The 26,807-nt window shown below is 44.0% G+C and overlaps 1 protein-coding gene across 1 annotated transcript in view; it reads left to right on the forward strand.

Annotated features, from left to right (window-relative positions):
- TBX21 (T-box transcription factor 21) overlaps positions 1 to 26,807 on the forward strand; it is a 77,997-nt gene that overhangs the window by 45,392 nt on the left and 5,798 nt on the right. Inside the window, exons 4-5 of the mRNA XM_082271870.1 lie at positions 10,542 to 10,663; positions 25,479 to 25,625. Of these exons, the coding sequence (XP_082127996.1) occupies positions 10,542 to 10,663; positions 25,479 to 25,625 (269 nt within the window). The remainder of the gene's footprint in view (positions 1 to 10,541; positions 10,664 to 25,478; positions 25,626 to 26,807) is intronic.

Here is a 26,807-nt window from a genome sequence, read left to right on the forward strand (position 1 = left end):
AGCCATCATCCCGGTATACCCCCGCAAAGTTTGGACGTCATATGACGTCCACCTAGGGGGAAGTGGTTAAACAATCAGCTTTTATTAAATAAAGGTGGATAAATCTCACTCACATTTGTAGGTGCAACACATGCACTTGGACAATAGCATCAAGTAAATGGTGGAAATTGTGGTGGTATAGTGGGAGAGACTGCACAGCGCCGCCGGTCTCCATAGCGTGCGCCGATAGCTGACAGCCTCACCTAGACAATAGTGCATCGCTCCGTCCGTCCTGTCCCCCTCCCCTACGCGTGACGACACAGGGATCATGTGTCTTCCTCAGGGGTATATGATTAATGTTCAAGCTGTGGAGCAAGGGAGTCCCTACCTGATAAAATAGCCACCAATGCTTACTCAGAGGCACATATTGGCCTAAACTGATGAAGAAATTAGATTTTTTAAATTTTTTTATTGTGTGTCTTTTATAGCAGAAAGTAAAAAATATTGTTTTTTGTTTTTTTTTTCAGAATTGTCGCTCTTTTTTGTTTATAGCACATAAAATAAGAACCGTAGAGGTGATCAAATACCACCAAAAGAAAGCTCTATTTGTGGGAAAAAGGTCATCAATTTTAACTGGGTACAGCGTCGCATGACCATGCAATTGTCAGTTAAAGTAACGCAGTGCCGAATCGCAAAAAACTGACCTGGTCAGTAAAGGGGGTAAAACCTTCCGGGGCTGAAGTGCTTAAAGCTGGTCATGGGTGATTCTCTTTTTTTTTTTTTTTTTTTTTTTTAATCAGCCAGCAGGCTCTTATACATAAAAAAAGAATAAAAGCACATAAATACAAAAGCACATAAAATACATAAAAGCAAAAAAATGAACTGATTACTCATCTATAAAAGCAAGGTGGATAAAGGAATCCTCCCTGCTGGGACATCGTGTTGACAGCAGGATTCCTCCACTCTCAGAGTGCACTGATCAGCAGCCGCAGTCACCGATCGACAAAAGTTTTCCAACATTACCATTCAACGAAAGTCAATCATCAAGATCATGCCTGCCGAACTGTCTAAATTTTCGATTCCACTTATGACCAACTTTAATATACAGTATATAGTATGTTCTTTATATTGTTGCCCACAGAGCAATAATGGGGAGCACTGAATTATCTATATTGATCTATACATACTGCAGTAGATAACCACAAAATTGGAGAAAATACTCCTTTTGTACATCTGCAGCATCTGCATTGTGGAGTAGAGATACCGAAAGCAAATTACTGTCTCTAGTATTCGAGTATCTGTTAATTCCATCCTGAAAATGTTACTTTCTAAATTGTATATAAAACCCATAAACACAAAATATTAGTTGATAAAACCAAGCTACTCATGGCATATATTGTATGTTAACCACTAGAGCTCTGGAAAGATTTACCCCCCCCCCCCCCCCCCTTCATGAGTAGGCCATTATTTTGCTAGTTAGCATTACGGTCATGCAAAACTGTACCCAAACGAAATGTATATCATTTTTTTTTTCACACAAATAGAACTTTCTTTTGGTGGTACTTGATCACCACTGGGTTTTTAATTTTTTCGATATAAATAAAAAAGGACAGAAAATTTTGAAAAAATAAATAATTTTTTTTTATTTTCTGCTACAAAGCATATCTAATAAAATAAAAAAAATGAACTTTCTTCATACATTTTGGCTAAAATGTATTCTGCTGTGTCTTTGATAAACAAAAATCCCAATCAGTGTATATTGATTGGTTTGCGTAAAAGTTATAGCGCCTACAAACTATGGTATATTATACTAGTGTACTGGTATTTGTATTTATTTACTTATTTTTTTTTTTTATACCACTAATGGCAGTGATCAGCGACTTATAATGGGACTGCGATAGTGTGGCGGACAATCTGTCACTGGGGGGAACTGACTTACTGCATCACAATTCAAATTATAACAGTGATGATAATACTTTACACTGTCACTGCAATAATGACACTGACAGAGAAGCAGTTAACATCTAGGGCAATCAAGGGGTTAAATGTATGCCTAATTATGTGTAATATGTGTAAAGTGTGCTGCTTTTACAAACAGGTCTCTACATTTCTAATTCCCTGCTTTGCATCATTGGCCGGAACTTGCTGACAAGCTCCCATTGTGTACAATCACAGCGGGTGAGGAGGGGGGGCATGCCCTAAACCTCGAAGCAGGCAGCAACGTATGTTTACGTCTATGTTGACTCCAATTGTTGTAATAGTGACTTATACCTTGCTGAAGCCTGTTCCTGGCCTGTATAAGCAGATGCAATCACCGCAGACAATCGTTATCAGATAGCTGAACTCACCAGGCACAGTTTCTTTCCATCCTCATAGGTTTTATTGCAAGCAGTAGGTATAGCAGACAACAAAATGTAGCAGATAGAAGATGGTATCTGCAGGTCAAAAGATGGTAATGTGTTCCCGAATGCGAGTAGATTGTATAAAGGCCTAGACAGATATGGCCATCTCTATTTCCACAAGCATAAAGAAAGAGGAACAGGAAATACATCATAAATGGGAGGGGACAGGAAGGAACACTGAAGGGAAAGACAGAAAGGCGAGTGCAACGACCGACATAACCACAAGATGGCAGTATAATAACCAAATATATAGACATTACCATAACTATGCATTATACTATATTTTACATATTGGTGTAACAGCACAAAGTAGTTTTTTCTGTGCGGGCTGACCATCCGCAGCACATTGCGGGCAGGCAGTCTACAAGTTCTTAACCACTTGCCGACCGCCGCACGACTATCTACGGCGGCGGTCAGCCCCTCACAGGCAAAGTGACGTAGGTCTACGTCGCTCGCCTGTGAGGGTTTAGGGAGCGAGCGCGCGCCGCCGGAGGCGCGCTCCCGCTCCCGCGTGGTCACGGACCCCCCCGCGCGTGTGACCGGCGGACCCGATCGCCGCCGGCCACTCTGCGATCGGCGGGGGAGAGGGAGAAAGTCAGGCAGCTTGTGTAAACAAGCTGCCTGTCATTCTCCTCTCTGTATGAGAGCTGATCACATGGATCTACTATGTAGATCCATTGATCACTCTGCATACAGTTGAAGCCACAGCCAATCACAGTTAGAATCACGCCCCTAGGGACACACACAGCCCCTCCCTCTCAAATAAAGTTAACCCCTTCACTACCAGTGTATTTTTACAGTAACAGTGCATATATATAGCACTGATTACTGTAGAAATGTCACTGGTAACCCCAAAAGTGTCAAAAATGTCAGTCAAGGGTCCGATCTTTCCGCCGCAATGTCGCAGTACCGCAAAAAAAATCGCAGATCGCCGCCATTACGCGTTAAAAAAAAAAACAACAAAAATGACAGAAATCTTTCCCTTTGTTAGTAAACGCAATAACTTTTGCGCAAACCAATCAAAATACGCTTTTTGCGATTTTTTTTACCAAACATAGGTAGCATAAAACAAATTGGCCGAAAATATTAAAAAATTTTGATTTTTACATTTTTTTTTGGGGGGAATTTCATATAAAAAAAAGGGAAAAATATTGCTATTTTTGCAAAATTTACGCTCTTTTTTTGTTTATAGCGCGTGATCAAAAAATCGCACAGGTGATCAAATACCGCCAAAAGAAAGCTCTGTTTGTGGGAAAAAAAGGACGCCAAATTCGTTTAGGTACAGCGTCGCACAACCGCGCAATTGTCCGTTAAAGTCACGCAGTGCCGAATCGCAAAATACCCTCTGGTCGTTTAGCAGCCAAATCCTCCGGGGCTTAAGTGGTTAAAGTACATAAAAAGAAATTGATTATTAAAATTGTTCTAAGAGCTTAACTCCAGGTATGATCTTAATTAGCATGGCTTCCTTGGTCTAGCTTGGAATGGTGTAAGGCTGGGTATACACGTTTACTCTATTTTGTTCAACCAGTGGGTTGAACGAAAAAAAAAAACTGACAGATCCCTGCATCCACACAACGATGTGTTATGAAGGGATCTCCCCTGCTGTGCTATTGTATTCTGACAGGGAAACTTCCGCCCGCCAGAATACGCTGATCAGTGCTTGCAGCCATTGGCTACAAGTGCTGATCGAATGCTGGTTTTACAGCAAGACTGTAAAAGACACCAGATGTTAGGCCAGCTTCTGTTGAACAGACAACAGTACACATGTACTGAAGGTCGGCCGGTTCTGTGCGTTCTGTAATTGGAGTACCAGCTTTGGGAGACCTACTGAGATCACACAGGTTACCACGAATACATCCGTTCTGAGGCACCCCCTTATATCTGGTGACTATCAAGTTCCACAGTAAGGTATTATGCTGTATGGAGTGACTATTAAATATGACGAGGTACCTGGACATACTCTATAAGACCCTATAGCCTAATGTATACTTCTTTATTGATCCCCCTATAGAGCACGTTGATACATCATCTTAGTTTATTTGTCTGGTTTTGGCTGGCCAAATATCGAGAGAAGTGGACACCTGGGCCATCTTTTTGGTGTCCTCCCACTTCTCTCTGAATGGGCCCCTGTATTCACGTCCAGGATTTGCCCTCATTCAGATCATTATTCCCAAGGCCTATCAGCACCCACCCAATCAGTACTGAGTAAGCAAGTATATCTTGTGAAATGCGTTGACTTATACGCAGTGAGGAATGGTGGACCTAACTCTTGATAGCCACGTCAATACAAACCTTACTCTCTATTAATGGACTTCCATAAACTCCACATGATTGGATCCATGCCTCCATGCTTGGGTTTGGGTACTTGTTGACTTATTGAGACGTCAAGGGTGTTGCTTTAATTTTATCATAGTTTAAGGAATTTTGTTTTTAAAATTGTTTTTTTTTTTTATACTGCCTGTCTCATGTTGTGCCTACAAAGTCCGTTATTTTCAAGAAAGTAGGTTCTACTTTCTCGACCTTTTTTCTCTGGAGTAAGTGAAGATTTTGATGACACTTCCCCTTCTATCCACACCATCCAATCAGAGAAGGCCTTCTATTCATTGAAAAAATAAAAAGCATTCTGTAAATGTTGAATAGATAAGGGTAGCCACACACACTAGGGATTGTGGAAACGACTTTGTTAAACACAGGATTAAAAAATCCATATACGCTTACGCGTTTCAGCCCTGTAAGGGCTTTAATCATGGCATATGATGAAGGCCCTTACAGGGATGAAACAGGTAATCATGGAAGCATATATGTATTTTTTTTATCCAGTGTTTATAAAACTAATTTCAGCAAACCCTAGTGAGTGTTCTGATCATTAGCCCCGGCCTGAGCACCACATACTAGCACCTGAGTGTAAGGGATTTTTGGATTGAGCTGTGGTGTTGGGTTTAGTTAAATTGTAATGCATTATTTAAGCATTTCTCTAGAATTTCCAATTTTATTATATACTCCTGGAGTAAAAAAAACTCTAATATTTTATTATTTATGGTATTAAGGTTTGAACAAACTCACAGATACAGATTTGGTCTGAGAAGAGCTTTAATGCTGCTGGACGGTGGTATAAGAAGCCTGTAATTCTGCACAGTTCTCTGGAAGGTGATCTGAGGGGAGGCCTGTAATGCACAGTGTTCTGGGATGGTGATCTGAGAGGCCTGTAATGCTGCACAGTGCACTGGACAGTGGTTTTAGAAGGCCTGTAATGCACAGTGCTCTGGAGGGTGGTATGAGAGGCCTATAATGCTGCACAGTGCTCTGGATAGTGGTCTCAGGAGGCCTGTAATGCACAGTGCTCTGGAGGGTGGTATGAGAGGCCTGTAATGCACACAGTGCTCTGGATAGTGGTCTCAGGAGGCCTGTAATGCACAGTGCTCTGGAGGGTGGTATGAGAGGCCTGTAATGCACACAGTGCTCTGGATAGTGGTCTCAGGAGGCCTGTAATGCACAGTGTTCTGGGATGGTGATCTGAGAGGCCTGTAATGCTGCAAAGTGCTCTGGATGGTGGTCTGAGGGGAGGCCTGTAATGCACAGTGTTCTGGGATGGTGATCTGAAAGGTCTGTAAAGCTGCACAGTGCTGAATGGTGGTCTGAAGGGACGTCTGTAATGCACAGTGCTATGGATGCCAGTGGTAAGAGGATGCCTGTAATGCACACAGTGCTCTGTATGGTGGACTGAGGGGAGGCCTGTAATGTGCTCTGCTCTGGATTATCCTGAGTCCGGACTCTCATTGGGAGGCCTGTAATGAACAGTGTTCTGGGATGGTGATCTGAGAGGCCTGTAAAGCTGCACAGTGCTGAATGGTGGTCTGAGGGGACGCCTGTAATGCACAGTGCTATGGATGCCGGCAGTAAGAGGAGGCTTGTAATGTGCTCTGCTCTGGATGGTTGTGAGTCGGGACTCTCATCTCTCGACTCTCATCGGGAGGCCTGTAATGCACAGTGCTGCTCTGGACGGTTGTTTGAGGAGGCCGCTCTGGGCAGAATCAGGTACCTGTACATGATTCTGCACATCTGGGGCATGCACGTGTGCCATCGGCGCCCCGCTCCCGCTGTAATTGGACACAGCTGGAGCCATCAGCGGGTCTGGCGGATGCAATGTTTGCCTACACCCACCAATTATTTGGGAGACAAGCAGAACAGCGATATGCCTATGTAAACAAGGCAGATTGCCATTCTATGACAAGGGAAGGCTGTTATCCTGTGTTTCTGCTAACCAGGAACACCAATCTCTGCCTTCTCACAGTACAAGCACCTCCCACACAGTTATTAAACACCCCCTAGGAACACATTTAACCCTTTGATCGCCCCTGATGTTAACCCCTTCCCTGCCAGTGTCATTAGTACAGTGACAGTGTATATTTTTTAGCACTGATCACTGTATTGGTGTCACTGGTCCCCAAAAAGTGTCAAAAGTGTCTAATTTGTTCGCCCCAATAGGGCAGTCGCTGATCGCCATTACTAGTAAAAATAAGTAAATAAATAAATAAAAATTCTAAAAATATATACCAATCAATATACGCTTATTGGGATTTTCTTATGTAGCAGAATATATATTGGCCTAAATTAATGAAGAAATTTGATTTTTTACTGGATATATTTTTTAGCAGAAAGTAAAAAATATTGTTTTGTTTTTTTTTCAAAATTGTTGCTCTTTTTTTGTTTATAGCGCAAAAAATAAAAAGCGCAGAGGTGATCAAATACCACCAAAAGAAAGCTCAATTTGTGGGAAAAAAAAGGACATCAATTTTATTTGGGTACATTGTCGCACAACCGCGCAATGGTCAGGAAAAAATCGCAGTGTCTTATCGCAAAAAATGGCCTGGTCATGAAGGGTGGTAAACCTTCTGAAGCTGAAGTGGTTTAGATCAGTGGTCCTCAACTCCTGTCCTCAGGACCCACTAAAAGGCCAGGTTTGCTAGATAACTAAATCACATCAAAGAAAACAAAAAAGGGCGCACCGACCTAGCGCATTATCCTCAGTAGAAGGCTTTATTTATGTAACATTAAAAAATGGCTACTCACAGACATAGATGAAAGTGAATCATATCAAGCTAGATTGCTCAAATGTCCGGGTGTAGTCCATACAATCATTCATAATCGATGAGATGACGGCTGACGCGTTTCGAGGCCTAGCCTCTTCCTCAGAGCCACCTAGGCTAGGCCTCGAAACGCGTCAGCCGTCATCTCATCGATTATGAATGATTGTATGGACTACACCCGGACATTTGAGCAATCTAGCTTGATATGATTCACTTTCATCTATGTCTGTGAGTAGCCATTTTTTAATGTTACATAAATAAAGCCTTCTACTGAGGATAATGCGCTAGGTCGGTGCGCCCTTTTTTGTTTTCTTTGATTCTAGTACCGGTGGACTACCCCAGTCCGATATGGGCAGCAAGACCTAAGCCATTTGAGAAGCCAGTTGTGAGTCCCGTGAGGAGTGTGGTCGAGGGGTTTGGATACCAAGCGCAGGAGGAGGGTGGTCACACCCTATTGTTTTTTGGAACTAAATCACATCACAGAGGATATCATTTGCTGCTCAGTGATTGCAGTATTCTAGTCTGCATCTCCCCAAGGTAATACTTAAAATCTGGCCTGTTAGTGGGTCCTGAGGACCGGAGTTGAGAACCACTGGTTTAGAACATCAAACGAAGCCAACGCCTTTCGCGGAAAGGGCCTTCGCCCTTCCTCAAGGCTGGAGCAGTAGATGTGATTAGAATCGTGATGGAATGCAATAGGAGACCCATGTTAGAGCTTGATAGAGACTGTCAAATTTGATCATATTATGAACTACCAACATTATTACTGATTCGGATACTTTGGCTTCTGTACAGAGGTCAAGCTTTTCAACTTTTCTTAGGCATTTCCTTACAACATGTGACATAAAATTATTGAAGCCACAGTCAGGTAATTGGCATTTTCAGGAGACCAGCAATGAGATGCCCCCTATTTTTTATCAAGGCAGGTTACCTTTCAAGTGTATATAACCCAAGGAGAAATATTTTATATTTTGCACCCTATTAATCCAGATATAGTGGCTATGCTCCCAGTAAGTACATTTTCAGCAAGTAGAGAAAAAAAACAACCTCCTTTCCCAGTTGACGTCTGTTACGGGGAAACACATTGGGTGGAGCCACATCTGCTCATATGGACTTTTTGCTTTCTTATTTATTTATTTATGATATATTTTCACTTTTTAAGTTGTTTGTTTGAACCATTCATGTATTTGCAGTGTGATATGTGCTTCATGATGAATACTGATTTGTGATTGAGAAGCGCACCTGGTCACTTTTTGAACATAAAAATATCTGTTGATCAGTACAGTGGCTTTGGCAACCTTGGGTTGACAATTTTCTTCCAATTTTGACACCTCCCTCCTACTGCCCTGATATTAACCTGAGGCTTACTGGCTACTGCTCCCTGTTCATTGCCCCCCCGTCGTACCTCCCTTCTCCCCCCCCCCCTTTTTTCCTTCTCCGCCTCCCCACGTGATTTGTTCTGGCACCAACAACACACCTGTTTGAGCCTGTCAAGAACTACAGAGTGCACCCCGCAGGCTCCCTGGTTTGGCCTGCTTTTCCTGGTTTTACTTATTGTATCCTCTGTTTCCCCCATCTAGTTGCATTACTATGTGGATTATCGCACACATTTATCCCTTCTCACGTACTACTGAGCTACTGGGCTTTGTTCACCCTTGCTTCGCCTGCTGCTTGGCCGCGCCTCCCCACCTGGGCACAGAGTGTTCCCTTTATGGGGTGCCTATGGGTTGGCTACGCCGGTTGCAGAGTCCTGGCCACAGCCCCCCTGGTTGCCTCTTTTCTACCTACTCCTAAGTTTGACCCATGGTTATTGTAGCCATTATTTTGTTAGCGCATCTGGCTTGTACTCATCTTGTCACTCTGTTTACCAATTGTTGTTACCTGTTTACTTTGTTCTCCAATAAAACGTTTGAACCAGAAAAATATCTGTTGATCCTGACAGAAATCCAGGATGCTGACATCTCAGAGAGTTTTATCAGCTATTATCAGATCTATTATGTGAAATACAGACCATCCCATCACCCAGAGGCCTAACTAGAACCTTCAGGGCCCCGGTGCAAGAAACCATTAAGATCCCCCCGGATCCTTCCCATCAAGCCTGGGGCTCTTCCCACTGATCCTGGGGCCCTTTAATCTCGTTGCAGGGCCCTTTATTAAGGTCCCGCAGTGAGACCCTTTCACAAGTTCTGCAGTGGGCCCCCTTCCTGCCATCTTGGGGCCTCCCCACTGTGGTGGAATACCAGGGCTTGGTCACAAGTGTGACCTTTGCGATCCTGGAAGTTCACCCACTGGTGTCAGTAGTTTTTATTTTTTGGTATTTTTATTGTATTATTTTTTATCATTTTATTTTATTTTTTTACAATGTCACTGACTATGACTCTGTCCATTCAGAAAAGGAAGGAGCTGGTAAGTTACATATTTACCGACCCCTTCCTGGTTCTCTATTGTGACACATCCCCTGCAGCAGCCGGCAGGAGAGGGAAGGGAGCACAGTTGGGGGGGTGGGGAGGACAGTAGGTGGGGACCAGGGGAGCACACAGGGGCCCAGAGACAGCAGAACACAAGTGAACTGGATAGGAGGAGTGGCGGGGGCAGCATAGAGAGTAACCAATCTCCTCCATTTTCCTCCTGCAGCTACAGGAGGAAAAAGGAGGACAGTGATTTCTCTACATGCTGCCCCCGCCGCCTCTCCTATTCAGGTGTACAGGGGAGCCGCACAGGCCCCCTGGAGCATGGGTCCTAGTTGCAATTGCAACCCCTGCAACCCCTGTAGTTACGCTCCTGCCATCACCCCTGCATGCCCCCAATGTTATAAATATGGGGGGGGGGGGGTGTTTGTAGCACAGTCCTTCATTGACTATCACCCTAGGTGAGGAAATGTGTTACTGACGGGATCAGCAGGTGAAGATTAAGGAAACAAATCCTGAAAAAAAATGCAGCAGTGATTAATACACTGCAATATATACTGTACATTCTTAGTTTTTGCGTTTAGATAGACTAAAATACTGCATGTGTTGATGAGATGAGAATATTATTAATACTAGTTTATTATAATTTTAATTTTTCTTTCTAGGAAACCGAATTTACCAACATCCTGATTCTCCTAACACAGGTGCCCATTGGATGCGGCAAGAGGTGGCATTCAGTAAACTCAAACTGACCAACAACAAAGGAGCCTCCAGTAATACGACGCAGGTATGCGTGTATCTGTTCATGTAACAGGCAGATGAGTTATACAGTTACATGTCATGGAGCACAAACTCATCCTGTGTATCTCAGGGAAGTTTTAGTACAACCTAAAGAGCTAGACCATGTAAAAGTGACATTTAAAATACAGGTAGAATGTCTTGGTCTCCCATTGGCTTCCTTTATCTATTGGTGGGGATATCTTCCTGCCAATCCTATCTACATTTTTCTTGACCACCATTGGATTTTTGGGTATCCCCACCTACTTTGGAGTTCTCAATAATATAAAATGAAAAGAAAAAAAAAAAGTGTAATAGTCTATATATTAAAGAAACTGCATATCACCATAGTGAATAAATAATAGTGAATAAACAAATAAATAAATGCATATTCATTCAAATTATATAGTGAATAAATAATAATGAATAAACAAATAAATAAATGCATATTCATTCAAATTATATAGTGAATAAATAATAATGAATAAACAAATAAATAAATGCATATTCATTCAAATTATATAGTGAATAAATAATAATGAATAAACAAATAAATAAATGCATCTTCATTCAAATTATAGAAAATACATAAAAATTGTGAAGTTCATATATGATCCCACACGTGAACGTCCTATAAAGAGCTACACCCTAACTCTAAACTGGTAACCGTTAAAAGTTCTTAAAGCGTCGCCTATAGAGATTTTTATTGACCGTAGTTTGTCGAAATTCCGCCAGTGTACGCAATTTTAAACCATAACATGTTGGGTATCTATTTACTCGGCGTGACATCATCTTTCACAATATACAAAAAAATGGGCTAAATATACTGTTTACTTTTACTTAAATGCAGCGAAATGCAATTTTTTCTAAAAAAAATGGCGTTTGAAAGACCACTACGCAAATACCGCGTGACAAAAAATATTGCAACTACCACCATTTTATTCTCCAGAGTCTTTGCTAACAAAAATGTTGTAATGTTTGGGGGTTCTAAGTAGTTTTCTAGCAAAAAAGTCAGCAGCAGCAGGGAGACTTGAGCATGGACTGCTGTAGAACAGGGAATTCCGCGAGGAAGCCTGGAAGCTGGTCCGCTGGAGCTGCGCTCTCATTCGGTGACAGGACGCTTTGCGGATTACAGACTAGAGCGCTGCACGCTGCAACTGGCCCCGCCCCCTCACAGGCCTACACGCAGTGACTGCAGCCGATATCTAAGTGCCCCTAAAGCAACCACAGGATACCTGGTCCTAATGTTAAAGAGACTGTAATAGACCCTAAAACGACATTGTAGCATTTTAAATGACTTTTGTGGACATTGACCAAGCGGTTTCTGTGCGACTGCAGCCGATATCTAACTGTCCCTAAAGCAACTACAGGATACCTTGCCCTAATGTTAAAGAGACTGTAATAGACCCTAAAACGACATTGGAGCATTTTAAATGACTTTTGTGGACATTGACAAAGCGATTTCTGTGCGACTGCAGCCGATCTCTAACTGCCCCTACAGCAACCACAGGATACCTCTCCCTAAGCTCTAAAGATACTAGACCTATACTGAAATACCAGCCCTGAGAAGGACGTTTGTGGACATTGACAGAGCGATTTGTGACTGCAGCCGATCTCTAACTGCCCCTAAAGCAACCACAGGATACCTGTCCCTAACCTGAAAAGAGACTGTAGAAGGCCTATACCGAAATACCAGCCCTGGAAAGGACTTTTGTGGATCTTCACAGAGCTATTTGTGTCTAGCAAACTCTCCCTGACGAGCACAGCAGACCTCTCCCTACACTGGCAGAAATCGGAATGTGAAATGGCCGCCAGAATCGGGTCTATTTATAGGGTAGGGGGACTGTCCATGTGCTGGAATGTTTCAATTGGCTGTCCCGTTCCACCTGACGGCTGTGTCATGGGTCAAAGTTTTCCTGAATGTAAACAAATATGGCCGCCGCGAACTACGCCATGTGTCCAAAAATTTGGCGGGTAGCGAACAAGCAAAGTTTGCCACGAACCGACCGTCGGGGCAAACCGCAAGGCCATCTCTACCCACCAGTAGTACCAGCCAGGAGTACTAGCCAGCAGTATCCACCAGTAGTACCCGCCAGCAGTACCCACCAGCAGTACCAGCCAGCAGTATCCACCAGTAGTACCCGCCAGCAGTACCCACCAGCAGTACCAGCCAGCAGTATCCACCAGTAGTACCCGCCAGCAGTACCCGCCAGCAGTACCCACCAGCAGTACCAGCCAGCAGTACTAGCCAGCAATACGTGCCAGCAGTACCAGCCAGCAGTACACACCAGCAGTACCTTCTTTATTATTCTGTATAACAGAAAAGAAAAAGTATTCAGGTTGGCACAACTTAAGACACAAAATATTTTTTAACTTTTAAACTTAAAATAGTCATTTCTGTTCTGTTTCTTTTTCAAAGCTGCATCACAGCATTTTTCTGCCCTATCAATACAGAATCATCCGTATCAATATGCATATCAGGAAACAATGCATCACGATACATTGCTGTATTGATATTTTGAGCACAGCCCTATTCAAAGCTCTGTTCCATGTGCCCCTTTTTTACTTTCAGCACCTGCCCCTCCAAAGTTCTTTGCACGGCCCTGCATTGTGCAATAACGTGCATTGTGTTAAGGCAGTAGAGGATAAGGAGTACTTTGGACCCTGTTTTTCCTATGAGTCTAATTCCTAGTTTATTAGAAGCACACATACATTTCTGAATCATGGGATTTTACAATTTAAAATATATTTTAAAAAATAAAAATAAAAAAGCGGCTCCAGCTGGACCATAAGGCCAGCATGGCTCCGTGGTTCCTGAAGTTTAATGAAATGTTTAGTCTTTCCCTCTGACCTGTGCCAGGGACTGTTGCTGGCTATGGAATCTAAGAGGGATGGGGCTAGCATGCTTTTGTACACCAGAACTATCGCTGTGATGATAATGAGTTCTTATGAGCCCCAAATTTTGTGGCATATGGCATCATACTAAACACAGTGCCACTCATTTTCCCCAAAATGCACAAGTAGGTAATGGGGATGGTTAGATTTAAGTCTCATGTCTGTGGTGGGCAGCCAGAGAATTTGACAACCAACTTAAGAAACAATTTGACCCAAGCAGAGAAAGTTAGATTGAATGCAGAGGGTCAACAAAGCATGCAAAATACTCCTAATTGGCCCTAGTAAATAGCAAGGTCGTGAAACTGTCTGGATGAGCAGTGTGAGCAATAGACATCTGTAAGTCTGGTTTTACTTGACCTGAAACTGCAGTTTCATACATCTCAACTCTCAACTTTACTCATGTTCCATAACTCCTTTGTTAATGTAGCTACATGTCATCAGTACCTTGTGCCAGACGCAGTTGGCCCAGTATCTGACACCGTTGCCTAAAACTTTAGACAAAACTTTTTTTTTTTATTTTGGATAGAGTAAGGGAGAGTTATAACCCCTGTAATGTTTTTTTTTTTCACCATCTGTGTCCCATTGCAGAGATTTCCCTTCACTTCCTGTCCCATAGCCAAACAGTGAGGGGGAATCCCTGCAAATTAAGGGAATTCCTTGGGGACCCCCAGGTCACCAGAACTAGTGCCCCAAATGGAAGATTTCCCCTCTATTACTTTTCTGGGGACAACCCAAAATTTGGGATTTTCTTTTACTTTCACTTTCAATGACAATGGTAAACAGGACAAAAAGAGAGGGTGAATCTCCTTAATGTGGGCACAGACAGAAATAAACAACTGATAGGAGTTCTAATCCCTCTCCACTCTATCCAAAACTGAAAGAAAAGTTTTAATTTTAGTTATACTTTAAAGGCAAAGCCTGGAGGCCTATGTGGAACTGCAACCAAGAATGATAATGATTATGAACAGTGATGAGTCACTCTGCTTGGGTTTGTTTTGAGGGCAAATTCGGCAAACACATCCAAAAATCCACAAATTACGAACTTTAATGTGACCTCTATTGAAGTCAATAGGAGGCGAATCTTGAAAATCAATTCTCTCCATTTTCAAGGCTATTAATCAAGGGATTGTGAAACAAAGGTACAGAGGGTTGGGCGCTTCCAGATAGGATATGTACCAATGCTAAATTTTTTTTGAAAAAATTCCATTTGGCAGAGAGCAGCTTTTTAAAAAACGCTTAAAGGGTAACATTAAAAAAAATGCACAATTCCTTTACATAGTATGCTTAGAGGATGCCTTAAACCTACCTGTGAAGTGGCACATTTGTACAAGTACTCAGGGCTTTCTTTCAGCTGGAACTTCACCACCTCTGGCTCAGGTCCTCTGATCCCTGCTAACCACTATCACTTGTAAACCCAGAAGTCCTGCTTCTGGGTTTACAAGTGACAGCTTGTCTCCCAATGGCTCCCACAGATCTGATCTCCTGAGTGGCTTCCACTGAGTGCAGGATGGGGACAAGAGAGATGCAGGTGCCGCGTGGATGCCGACACCCCCACTAGATAATCTCCCTGCAAGTGAGAGAGTCTGAGCCACCTACAGTGTGGTCATGGTTGAGTTCCTGCACCTATTTTCTGAGAAAAAAAGCCCTGCAAGTACTACAGAAAATTACATTTACCAAAAAAAAAAAAAAATGTAAATTGTTGGCCAGTTAATGACATTTTCCTGCTGGCTTAGTTTTTAGTTGTAAAAATGGCATAAGGACCTCCCTGCAGATGGAACAAAGGGCATAGAGAGCTGGGCACTGCTCTGGAAGACATGTACCAATGAAAAAAAAAAAAAAAAACATTTCTTTAAATAACACACGTAGGCGATGACGTAACCCTTTCATGGCAAGATCCATTTTCCATTTTGGGCCTGGAGATTACTAAAAAAATCTTTTGAAAACATTATACCGTGGAGAAATAAATATTAATAGTTGGAATTTTTATACCATATGATATTAATGCAATGGATTATCAAGCGCAAACTTCTAGTAAAAAAAAAAACACTAAAGCTACATTCACATGTGGGCGTAGCCGATCACAGGCAGAATCACTGCGATTCTGCCCGCGATCCGGAAATCATTGCAAATCGCGGGATGCCTGTGCGATGCCCGTGATTTGCAATGGCACCCCAAACACTGTGCGATGTTGCAGCGATTTCCGCCTGCCGAATCGCGGTAACATCGCGCAAACAGAATCGCGGGACGCATGACGCACAAAAGAAGCTCTTGTACCTTTTTTGGGCGTCATGCGTCCCGTGATTCTGTTTGCGCGATGTTACTGCGATTCGGCAGGCGGAAATCGCGGCAACATCGCACAGCGTTTGGGGTGCCATTGCAAATTACGGGCATCGCACAGGCATCCCGCGATTTGCAATGGCCCAGTATCTGACACCGTTGCCTAAAACTTTAGACAAAACTTTTTTTTTTATTTTGGATAGAGTAAGGGAGAGTTATAACCCCTGTAAGGTTTTTTTTTTTTCACCATCTGTGTCCCATTGCAGAGATTTCCCTTCACTTCCTGTCCCATAGCCAAACAGGAAGTGAGGGGGAATCCCTGCCAATTAAGGGAATTCCTTGGGGACCCCCAGGTCACCAGAACTAGTGATTCTGCCCATGATCCGCTACGCCCACATGCGTAGCCTAAAGTTAATTTTAAGGCACAGAAACAAAATATATTACCCAGTTTTTGGTAAGATATAAAAGATTTGGTGTGCCAATTAAGATACTCTGTATGTCAAGCATTAATATTGTTTGCGCACATGAAATGGCGACAAACTTTGGTATACTAAATTTGGAAAAAGTCAGTTACCTGTAAAAAAATGGCCCTAGAACTATTTTGCTGTTTTATTTAGCTTTTTTATGAGGGCTTGGTATCTATTTTAAGGAGAAATTACAAGCAGACAACAAAAACAAATGTTAGTGGTCACTTGTAGAACTGCAAAGGCTGCCAAGGCACAGTCTCTGGTCCCAAAGCAGGGAATGGCACCCAAGGCTCCTTCCCTTGCTCCAAACCACTGGACGTAGTCTCTGATGAGCTTCAGCTACTGTCAGTGCTTTAAGTGGGCCGGTACGCATCGGTACTCAGTACCGCCACTTCCAAATATGGCTCTTGAGCGTACCGCCACCTCTCCGTGTGCCTTAGCGTACTGGTCACGCTGCTGGCCTGTACTGTAGTGCACTGTTTGCTATCGCTGCCCGGCGTCTAGCAACCAGTGATGTCATCTGAGGAGGAGGAGAGCAAGGCCCCCAGCATACACTGCGGAGCCTCCTTCCTCCTCTGCTGCGCTGCTGTGCGGTGGAGTGTTGGATCCACCCACCTCCTCCCTCCAGCTACTCCAGGACAGCACAGCACAGTGAGTCCTGTGTGTCAGCCTCAGCCTAAAAATGTGAGTAGGAGCAGTTCTGGGGACCCTGATGTGGGATGGGATGGGAGGGCTCTGTGGGGATCCTAATGTGAGGGGGGTGCTCTGTGGGGACCCTGATGTGGGATGGGATGGGATGGGGGGCTCTGTGGGGACCCTAATGTGAGGAGGGGGGTGCTCTATGGGGACCCTGATGTGGGGTGGGGGGGCGCTCTGTGGGGACCCTGATGTGGGGGGGCTCTCTATTTGTAGAGTAGCAGAGAAAGGACTTTGAATGATATTTTCTCACCTGCTGTTAGCCTACAGAAAAGCAACCCAGGAGTACACAGGCTTTTCCCCATTTGAAACCCTATAAGGAAGGTGAGCGTGACCTGTAGCACTAACTAAGTTAGTTGGCATTGAGGTTTCTGGGGTAGATTTTGTATCAGGGTTCTGGGATAAAATGGAGAGAGTAGTTGGGATGGTATAGGAGAACATGACACAAGTGTAAAAACACTTGTAGCACTACTCCCAAGGGAGCTGCTGAGTGTGGGTTCCCGTGGGTTGCCATTAGCAACAGTAGAACATCCTGACATGTTTCCAAGTGTTTTTACCTCAGACAAGGAGCAGTCCAGTTTCTTTGGTTTTTATGGTTTATTAGGAACTTGGATAGGAGAAGGGATGAGTGGGATTTTTCAACTGAACTAAACTATACACAATAGGCTGGGATGACTTGAGTAAATGCTGGTTAACACTGGTTAATGCTGAGCAATCCTGAATATACTGAAATCGAGCTAGCTGGGCTAGGCCGCTGCTTCCCTTTGACCTTGGCTATGAAAGGTTCTCTTTAAGCTTCCTGAGGTAATTCTGTCCTAAGGCAAGCTATTCCTTGAGGTAGACTGTACTGCGGAACAACTTCAGGGCCCTTCCTGGCGCCCCCTTTATCCCTAATCTTCAGGGCTTGACAACTTGGCCCCCCTTTTACTATACACTCTGGGTTAGCTGGCTCCTTGATCCCCTTGACCTCTCTGGAGTGGTCCCCTCTCTTAGGCAGACCCCTGGGCAGATTCTTGAGTACTCACGACACTGTTTTTTCCTGAAGAATTCTGCCCAGCAGCTCCACTGGATCCTCTGCAGCACAGCTCAACCCCTGGTCCCTAGGCCGACTGCCTGGACCACCTTCCTCACTCTGCAGGAGGAGAGACAGCCGTCCACCTCCTCCTGGGACTTTGCTCCCACCAAAAAGACACCCTGTCACATGCCCCCTCTGGATTTATTCCCAATCCCAGGATGCATTGCAGTAATGGCCACCCACTCGTACAGTCATAAACCCTGGTGTGCTATTGGCTAGGTTTTCTCCACTGTCCAACAAGGTCCCTCATTGGATACAGTGGGGAGACTCCCCAGACTTAACAGTTCACACCTGGAAGCATGTGACAGGCTAACTAACAGATCAGGCCCTCCTGATAGGCAGAACAGGGCCACACATATGCTTTGCCTAGCACCTACCCAGGAGGGTGCTACACACTGGTATGAGTGCAATGCCAGAGAGCAAACTTAAGATGAAGGTTCTGCTCCCTAATGCGGTAGGACAATTTATGGGTAGCATTAGAGGAGCCATATACAATCACAAAGTGCCTGAATAATGTAACGAATATGGTAAATTTGGTAAAATTTGGAGAAGAATGTAGAAGACAGAAAACATTTAAAGCGGTTGTAAACTCAATAAAAAAAAAAAATAAAAAAAAAAAAAAACCTGCAAGACAAAGGCATAATGAGCTAGTATGCAACTAGCCCATTATGTGTAACTTACCTGAAAACGAAGCCCCGACACGGACCCCCGGACATCGCTGCGGGCGCTGCCATGGTCCCTCGTCGTCTCTTCCGGGTTCGGCGGCTCCGGCACGCTGATTGACCGGAAGAGACGGCTCATGCGCGCGGGAGTGATTTTTCCGGCAAGCTCCCGGCAACTTAATTGAAGGTCCCCCGGACCTTCAGAGCGCATGCGCCGCTCGCACGAGCGGCTGCATGTACTGTAAATATCTCCTAAACCGTGCCGGTTTAGGAGATATTATTTGTACCTACAGGTAAGCCTTATTATAGGCTTACCTGTAGGTAAAAGTGTCAAAAAGCGGGATACTACCGCTTTAATACGGTATATACATCCTCAAAACACACCATAAAAGAACAGCATTTGCTAAGCTGTTTGTAGCCAACCTGTAAAGGAAGAGACATACACACTGTTGGACTTGTTAGCTGACAATCAAAAGTTAGAAACAGACCTCAAGATCAATTCACACCTTTCATCCACACAGGAAATTAGCTACTGGAGGTGTTTGTGGCACATTGTGACCATTTCACAGGGAAACTTCTCACAAGGTGGACACCAAGGGCATCCTCTTGTTGGAAGTGCAGACAGATATGAAGACGGAGGTTGAGGGGATGCTGCAATTAGGGGTGATTCAGAAGTCCCAAAGTGCCTGGGCACTATCAGTAGTCCTGGTCCTCAAAAAGGATTCGGCAACCAGGTTCTGCATGGATTACATAAAGCTGAATGCCATTACTACTGCTCATACCTACTGAATGTCCAGGGTTAAAGAGTTGCTGGATAAGCTGGTGGTGTCCTGCTGTCTAACAATCTTGGACCTGAGCAGAGGTACTAGCTAATTCCTTTAGCACCTACGGCTTTAGAAAACCAGCCTTTATCATCCCATTCAGATCATTTGAGTTTATGGTAATGCTGTTTGGGATGAAGAACATGTCAGCCACCTTTCAGAGGGTCATGAATCGCCAGCTGGAAGGGCTGGAATCCTTCCTAGTTGCCTAACTAAATAACACTGTACTGTTCAGCCCTACCTTGGAATTATTGCTTCAGGGTTACTAGATCCGAGACCCAATCAAAGCCGATTTTAGCTTTGTTTGAGTCCCTGGTCAGCCAGCGGACGTGTCGGCTGGTGGCTCTGGCCTCCCCGTGGGGCGGGAGACCCCGGGTGAGCCGCGGAAGGTGGCAGGAGGAGGGGGACATCCCCTCCCGCTGCTTCTAATAAAAGCCAAGCGGCTGATTAGCTGCATCAGTTGTTGTTAAAAAACAGCCAACCCTTGGCTCTAAAAAACAGCAGCTGCAGGCATCACCCCAGTACAAGCCCTTGAAGACGAAGGCCTCATATTTGCGTTACGTCTGCGTCAAGGGGTTAAAGCATACTTGGTCTGGTTCATGCTTCCTTCTGAAGCATGATTGGTGATGCTTCCTTCACCAATCTAATCATCCCGGTTGAAGCTGGATACCTGCTTTCGGTATTCTTTACAGCCTCTGAGACAAATGTGTGTATCCTAATGTTCATAATTCTGCAAAAGTGTAATAACTTATAACTGCTATACAATACAGAGCACAAGTATAAAACTTTCTGCAAAAGGCTGCACAGAGAGATGTTTTACTCCAAAAATGGCCAGATTTAGTGTAAAATACAGGAAAAAGTTATTACTTGGGTCTTTTTACACTGATTCTGCTAGGTGTAATGCTTTTTGGTGTTTGGTGTCTACGCCAAGCTGAATAACAGCTGAAACCGTTACTTTTCAGATTTATAATTCTTAACCCAAGATTGGTTTGATCGCCAGCGACATTCATCCAATTGGACAAATTGAAAGGATATCAACTCATCTTTAACCACTTGACTTCCGGAAGATTTACCCTCCTTCATGACTAGGCCATTTTTTGCGATACAGCACTGCATTACTTTGGCTGACAATTGCGTGGTCGTCATTCAATGCTGTACCCAAATAAAATTGATGTCATTTTTTACCCACAAATAAAGAAGCTTTTTTTCGGTGATATTTGATATCACCTCTGCGTTTTTTTGTTTTTTTGTGCTATAAACAAAAAAAGACAGACACTTAATCCCGATAAGTGTACAATGATTGGTTTACGCGAACGTTCTACAAACTATGGTATATAATTATGTAATTTTTATTTATTTATTCTTTTAAACTAGTAATGATGGTGCTCAGTGATTTATAGCGGGGCTGCGATATTGTGGCAGACAATTGGACACTAACTGACACTTTTTAAATTTTTTTTATAAATTCTTTATTTAATTCGGCATAAAAGGCATACAGTACAATCGGGAACAATTATGTGTAACGAACCAGAGTGTGAAGATGAACAGATATTTCAAATACACTTATGAGTAGAATAAACAGCCCGGTAGGCAACTCACACGTGTTCATGTGAGCACTTCATAATAAACATAAACAGGCATCCCGGGCAAGAGTCAATCGTGCAATCATGTCCAGACCAGACTGAGTCTAGGAATATTGGAAGCACAGGCAGGCTGGTGCAGCTCCCAGGCTGCCTCCGTCCACTCCAGCATCCATCTCAACGAGGGAATGCTACCCCGGAAGCTGGAAACTCCAGCATCCATCATATGGCAACCCGAATGCAAGCATGCCCAGGGGGAGACGGAATGATTTTCTTGCCCGGGTCAGGCTTAAGTGAAAGGAGAGTAAATAGGAAAAGCGTAGTTTAGAGAGAAAGAGGAGAGTAAAAAGGTGGGGGGGGGGGGGATACAGAGAAAAAAAGGAGAAAATGGGGGGGGGGCAGTAGGGAGGAGGGGAAGGGTAGAGATGGCCAGCCAACTAAATAGAGCGCCTTTTAGGCGACAAGTTCTTTATAGTCATCGGAAAACGTAAATTCATGCCAATAATGCCATCGCTTGAGGAACCCCTCCCTCGTACCTCATTCGGCAGCCACAAGATCTTCCATCTCATTAATATATGCCACTTTACGTAGCCACATAGCTACCGTGGGGGGCTGGGACTGCTTCCAGAGCAGGGGAATACAACTCCTGGCCACTGTGCGAATGAAGTGGCAGGATCGATTTTCAGTAGGACACTCTCGGAAACTCATGGTGGTGTAGGAGGAATAGGGCCAGGTCCAGAGTGAGGGATGTGGTCTGTGAATTTTTGAGTAATGCGGAGTACGGCTGGCCAAAAAGACTAACTGACACTTTTGACACTTTGCAGGAACCAGTGACACCAATAGTGATCAGTCCTAAAATATGCACTGTCACTGTACTTACACAAAGGAAAAAACCCCCAATGGTTTGGGACTTTAATATGCCACTGAGACACTGAAAAAATTGTGCACATAAGTGTATATAAACAATTCAATTTTATTATATAAAGAAAGCTGACATAAATTACATATACATAATTGTATATCCAGCAAATACTGGATATGCATAAGATTAAAACTTGCATGCAAGGACAGACCAGTCTCCGTACAGAGGACTCCTAGGCACCATTGGTGGCAAGAACCGGACAGGACCCGGGTTATGCCTTTTTTACATAGCTTTATAAGCTTTCCTGAGAGGTCAGAAAAAAAAGGGGATGGAGAGCTGAAGTTACACTCTGCACAGCTCAGTGAGGAGAGCTCTGAGAGCTTATTAAGGGTAAAGGAAACTGCCCCCTCCACACAGCTCACGAGAACACAAGAACAGAGCTGAGGCTGTCAATGAGAAAAACTTGTCAGAAGAGTTTCATGCTGACAGCAGAGAAACAGAGCAGCAGACAGAAATGTCACTTTGAATTGAGATAAGACTAGAGGGATGTGCTTTGTTCATATTTCATGTCTGAGGTTTTAAACCACTTTAAGGCTGAACTCCAAGAATACTAGAACTCCTCCCTTACACTGGGGCTGTGCTCACCCCAAAACACCTTTGAGTTTTCCAAAACCCCCACACCTACATACTCCTCCGCTTCCCCACCGGTCTCTGCAGCCTCTTCTCCCCTGTATTTTGGCAGTTTAAGGTCCTCTGATATCTTCAAAAGCAATGCAAGGTCCAAATCTCTACACTCTCCCCAGAGGACAACACTGCAGACGAAACGCGTAGGGCGTGGCTATTCTCGGCCTCCGTCTATATTAGCCATTGAGCACCATCTAGTGCTCTCTGCTTTGCCTGCTGATCCACCCTGCTGTGAAGCTTGTCAGTTAACACTGTAAGCCTTCAATAAAACTTTAATGTTCATTATGGACTTCACAATAGAGATTTGTATTTCTTTCCTGGCATTCTATTGGGATTGATTGTGGAGTGATGATCATCGTTTTCCTTGCTGACCGCCTAGCCTGTGTTAACATCTTATGCGCTTTTGGCCATTATAATCTCTCTCTGCTCATCCATAGCTGCTTACATGGGTAATACTTACTCCATCCAGGGTTGATAACCATCTTTACAGATTGTTTGTAAATATCAACTAATTTACAAACTGTCCGTAACTGTCCATTACAAACAGCGTCTGCCCATAAAAAATATGGCCGCAGGGTGGCTTGGGAACTGCACATGCAGTTTAGAAGTTGGGCGGGCTTGGCTTGGCTGGGGCGGGATCAGGCAGGATTTGGGCAGGCTTGGAAGGGGGGTGGGCACGTAGTAACATCATGGCGCCGCTTGGCACCTTTTATAAATTACTGGAGGGGGAGACGGGAGCCACTCGGGAGCAGGAGCACCACTGCCTGCCACCCGCTGCAGTCCCAAGTTGTTGCCACCTGGCTGTAGTCAGGACAACAGTGCGTGCATGGGGACTAGGGAAATAAGTTCTGTGGGAGGTTCACTGATGTAATGGGGAATGAATACACTAAGGTAAGGGGGGGACACTGATATAAAGGCTTCCCCTTATATCAGTAACCCTGCCTTACCAAAATTTTTCACTCTGTGGAAGGTGGACTGTTCTCGATGTTCCGCCTTTACCCTCTTTAACACTGGGCACTTTCACCCCCTTCCTGCCCAGGCCAATTTTCAGCTTTCAGTGCTGTCACACTTTGAATGGCAGTTGCGCGGTCATGCACACACAATTTAAATTTTTATATATTTTTTTTATAACAGACAGATCTTTTTGGGTGGTATTTAATAACCATCAGGCTTTTATATTTTGCTAAACAAACGAAAAAAAGACCAAAAATTTAAAAAAATTTCGGGGGAAAAAAAAACGCCATATGACATCCTCCTAGATCAGCAGGAAGCAGTAAATCAGTGCCCACAGAGTTTCCTCTTACATCAGAGTCTGCAGGATTCCCCCTTACATTGCAAAGGGGAACTCTGCAGATCCTGATGTAAAGGGAAACTATGATGCAAAGGAAAATGCTGCAGACACTAAAGTAGGAACTCTGATGTAAAGAGGAACACGGCGTACTCTGATGTACGGGGAGCTCTGGTGACCAGAGACCACCTTATATCAAAATTTCAATTTACACCAGAGTCTGCAGCATTCCCCCTTACACCATGGTCAGCAGCGTTCCCCTTTACATTAGAGTTCCCTTTTCATCAGGTTCTGCAGAGTTCTCCCTTGCACTGTAAGGTGGAACCCTTCAGACTCTAATATAAGGGGGAACTCTGTGGACTCTTGTGTAAGGGGGGAGAGACCCCCTTACATCAGGGCTCCCCTCTACATCAGTGTTCCTCTGTACATCAGGGTCCGCAGAGTTCCCCCTTTACACTTTATGAAGGAACCATGCAGACTCTGATGTAAAGGGGAACTCTGTGGACTGTAATGTAAGGGACAACTTTGGGGTCTGTGATGCAAAAGGGAACTCTGCGGACCCTAATGTAAGGGGGAACTCTGTGGATTGTGATATATAGAGGAGCTCAGTGGACTCTTGTGTAATAGGTGGCTGGGTGGGGGGTTCTGGTGACAGGAGACCCCCTTAGATCAGAGTTTCCCTCTACACAAGAATCTGCAGCATTCCCCCTTACATCAGACTTGGCAGATTTTTCCTTTACATCAGAGTCCACAGTGTTCCCTTTTACATGAGGGTCTGCAGATTTCCCCTTGCACTGTAAAGGGGGGACTTTATGCTGGGTTATATTAACCTGACCTTCATGTAAAAAGGAGAAATATGTTTTTGCCTTTTGTTATACCTTAAGCACATTGCTAATCACACTAGCTACATGTCTGTAGCTTCAAAATTTATATTTGCACTGAAAACGCTCATTTTGGCTAACTTTTTGAACTGTAAAGAATTGAACCCTGTCAGTAAATGTTGTGTGTCATGTCAGTAAAAAATGTGGCTCTGTCAGTAAATTTTTTGTGTCATGTCAGTAAATTTCACTTCGAGAGGTTGGCATCACTGACTCCATCAGTTCCATGATGATTTGCTTTGTTAATATACCATGCTATTACAGTGTTTAACCAAGTGCTGTTGTGTTTCACTGATTGCATATGGATCCATGTGTTGACAATGTTGTCATTATTTTCATTACAAAGTGAGAATTTTTGGTCTGGGAGTGTCCATCCTGTTTTTAGTACTGTGTGCTTTTTGTCATTTTGTAATCATTCCTTATTGCCATTTCTTGTTCTTTTTGTCCTAGTTGTATATCCCCCACCACTGACAGCAGTGACATGCTGAAGAGTAGTTCACCTTTTTTTTTTTCTTCCACACATAAATCCCTTTTAGAAAAATAGGGACCCAATTAATATTATGTTTTCCCTCGGAGAGTTGTGTAAAACTAACCAGTTAATAGTTGGATAAGAAATGACATTTATTCTCTCATTTGACAGATGGTGGTACTGCAGTCCCTTCACAAGTATCAACCACGTCTGAATGTGACACGAGTGACGGAGTCTGGAATTGCAGAGAACCACAGTCACACCTTCACCTTCCCAGAGACCCAGTTCATAGCCGTCACAGCTTATCAAAATGCTGAAGTGAGTATACATCCAATGCTGGGAAACCTATAACAAGTGGTTGTAAACTAGAGATCGACCGATTATCGGCAAAGCCGATATATCGAGGGCCGATATGCACTTTCCCCAATATATCGGAATCAGCCACCAAGGTGACCGATATTGCCGATATTCCAGGGAAGTGCTGTACCGGGGTGATTCCTGCAGCTAGAGGCATCACCCCGGTACCGGCGTCCAAAGCCGACGGTCGGCTGTCTTGTAATGACAACCGATGCGGCTGAGAAGCCGCTCGGCTGTCATTACAAGGAGCCTGAAGGGGACACCCCTCCCGCCGCCCTTTGCGGCTCGCCTGGGTCTCCCGTCCTACCCGGGCAACCAGCCTGCATGGCAACCGAAGACCCGATCAAAGCCACATTCGGCTCTGATCGGGTCTCAATGCAAAAACCCGGAAGTGATGTTATGAGTGACATCACTTCCGGGTACTATCTGGCGCCAGATTAAAAAAAAATGACAGCATTCAAAACAGCCAAACTTGGCGTTTTGAATGCTTTTAAGTGCAGAGGAGGGGTTTGGGGTCTTTTAGACCTCCAGATCCCTCCACAAGAGTACCTGTAAAGTAAAAAAGAAAAAAAAAACATTATTTTAAATGTACAAAAATATCGGCCAATATCAGCCGATACCGATATGCATTGGCCAAAATATCGGTATCGGCAACAAAAAAACGATATCGGTCGATCACTATTTTCTCTGAAATTACAAAGATGTTACGCTTACCTGCTCTGTGCAATGGTTTTGCGCAGAGCCGCTCCCTACCTCCTCTTCTGGGGTCCCTCGCTAGCTCTTTTTACTCCTCCCCTTCTCTGAGTCCCCCCCCCCATAGTAAGCTGCTTTCTACAGGGGCACTCATGCAGGTGCTTTCCAGAGACGGGCTGTGTGTGTCCATAGTGCAGCCTGGCCCTGCCCCTGCTTCATCCTCACAGGATTTGATTGACAGCAGCAGGAGCCAATGCCTCCTGCAGACAAGATAGTGCTGCTGATCGAGAGAAGACTCAGGTAAGTGTTTAGCAGAGGGAGCTGGGGGGGGGGGGGGGGAGCTGCTATTGAAAGGTTTTTTTTGCCTTAATGAAGAGAATTCATTAAGGTAAATAATGCCTAGAGAACCACTTTTAGACAACTTTCTAAAATTGTATGAGTAATACATAG

This window comes from Pelophylax lessonae (assembly GCF_965119305.1).
Source record: "Pelophylax lessonae genome assembly, chromosome: 11".
NCBI lineage: Eukaryota > Metazoa > Chordata > Amphibia > Anura > Ranidae > Pelophylax > Pelophylax lessonae.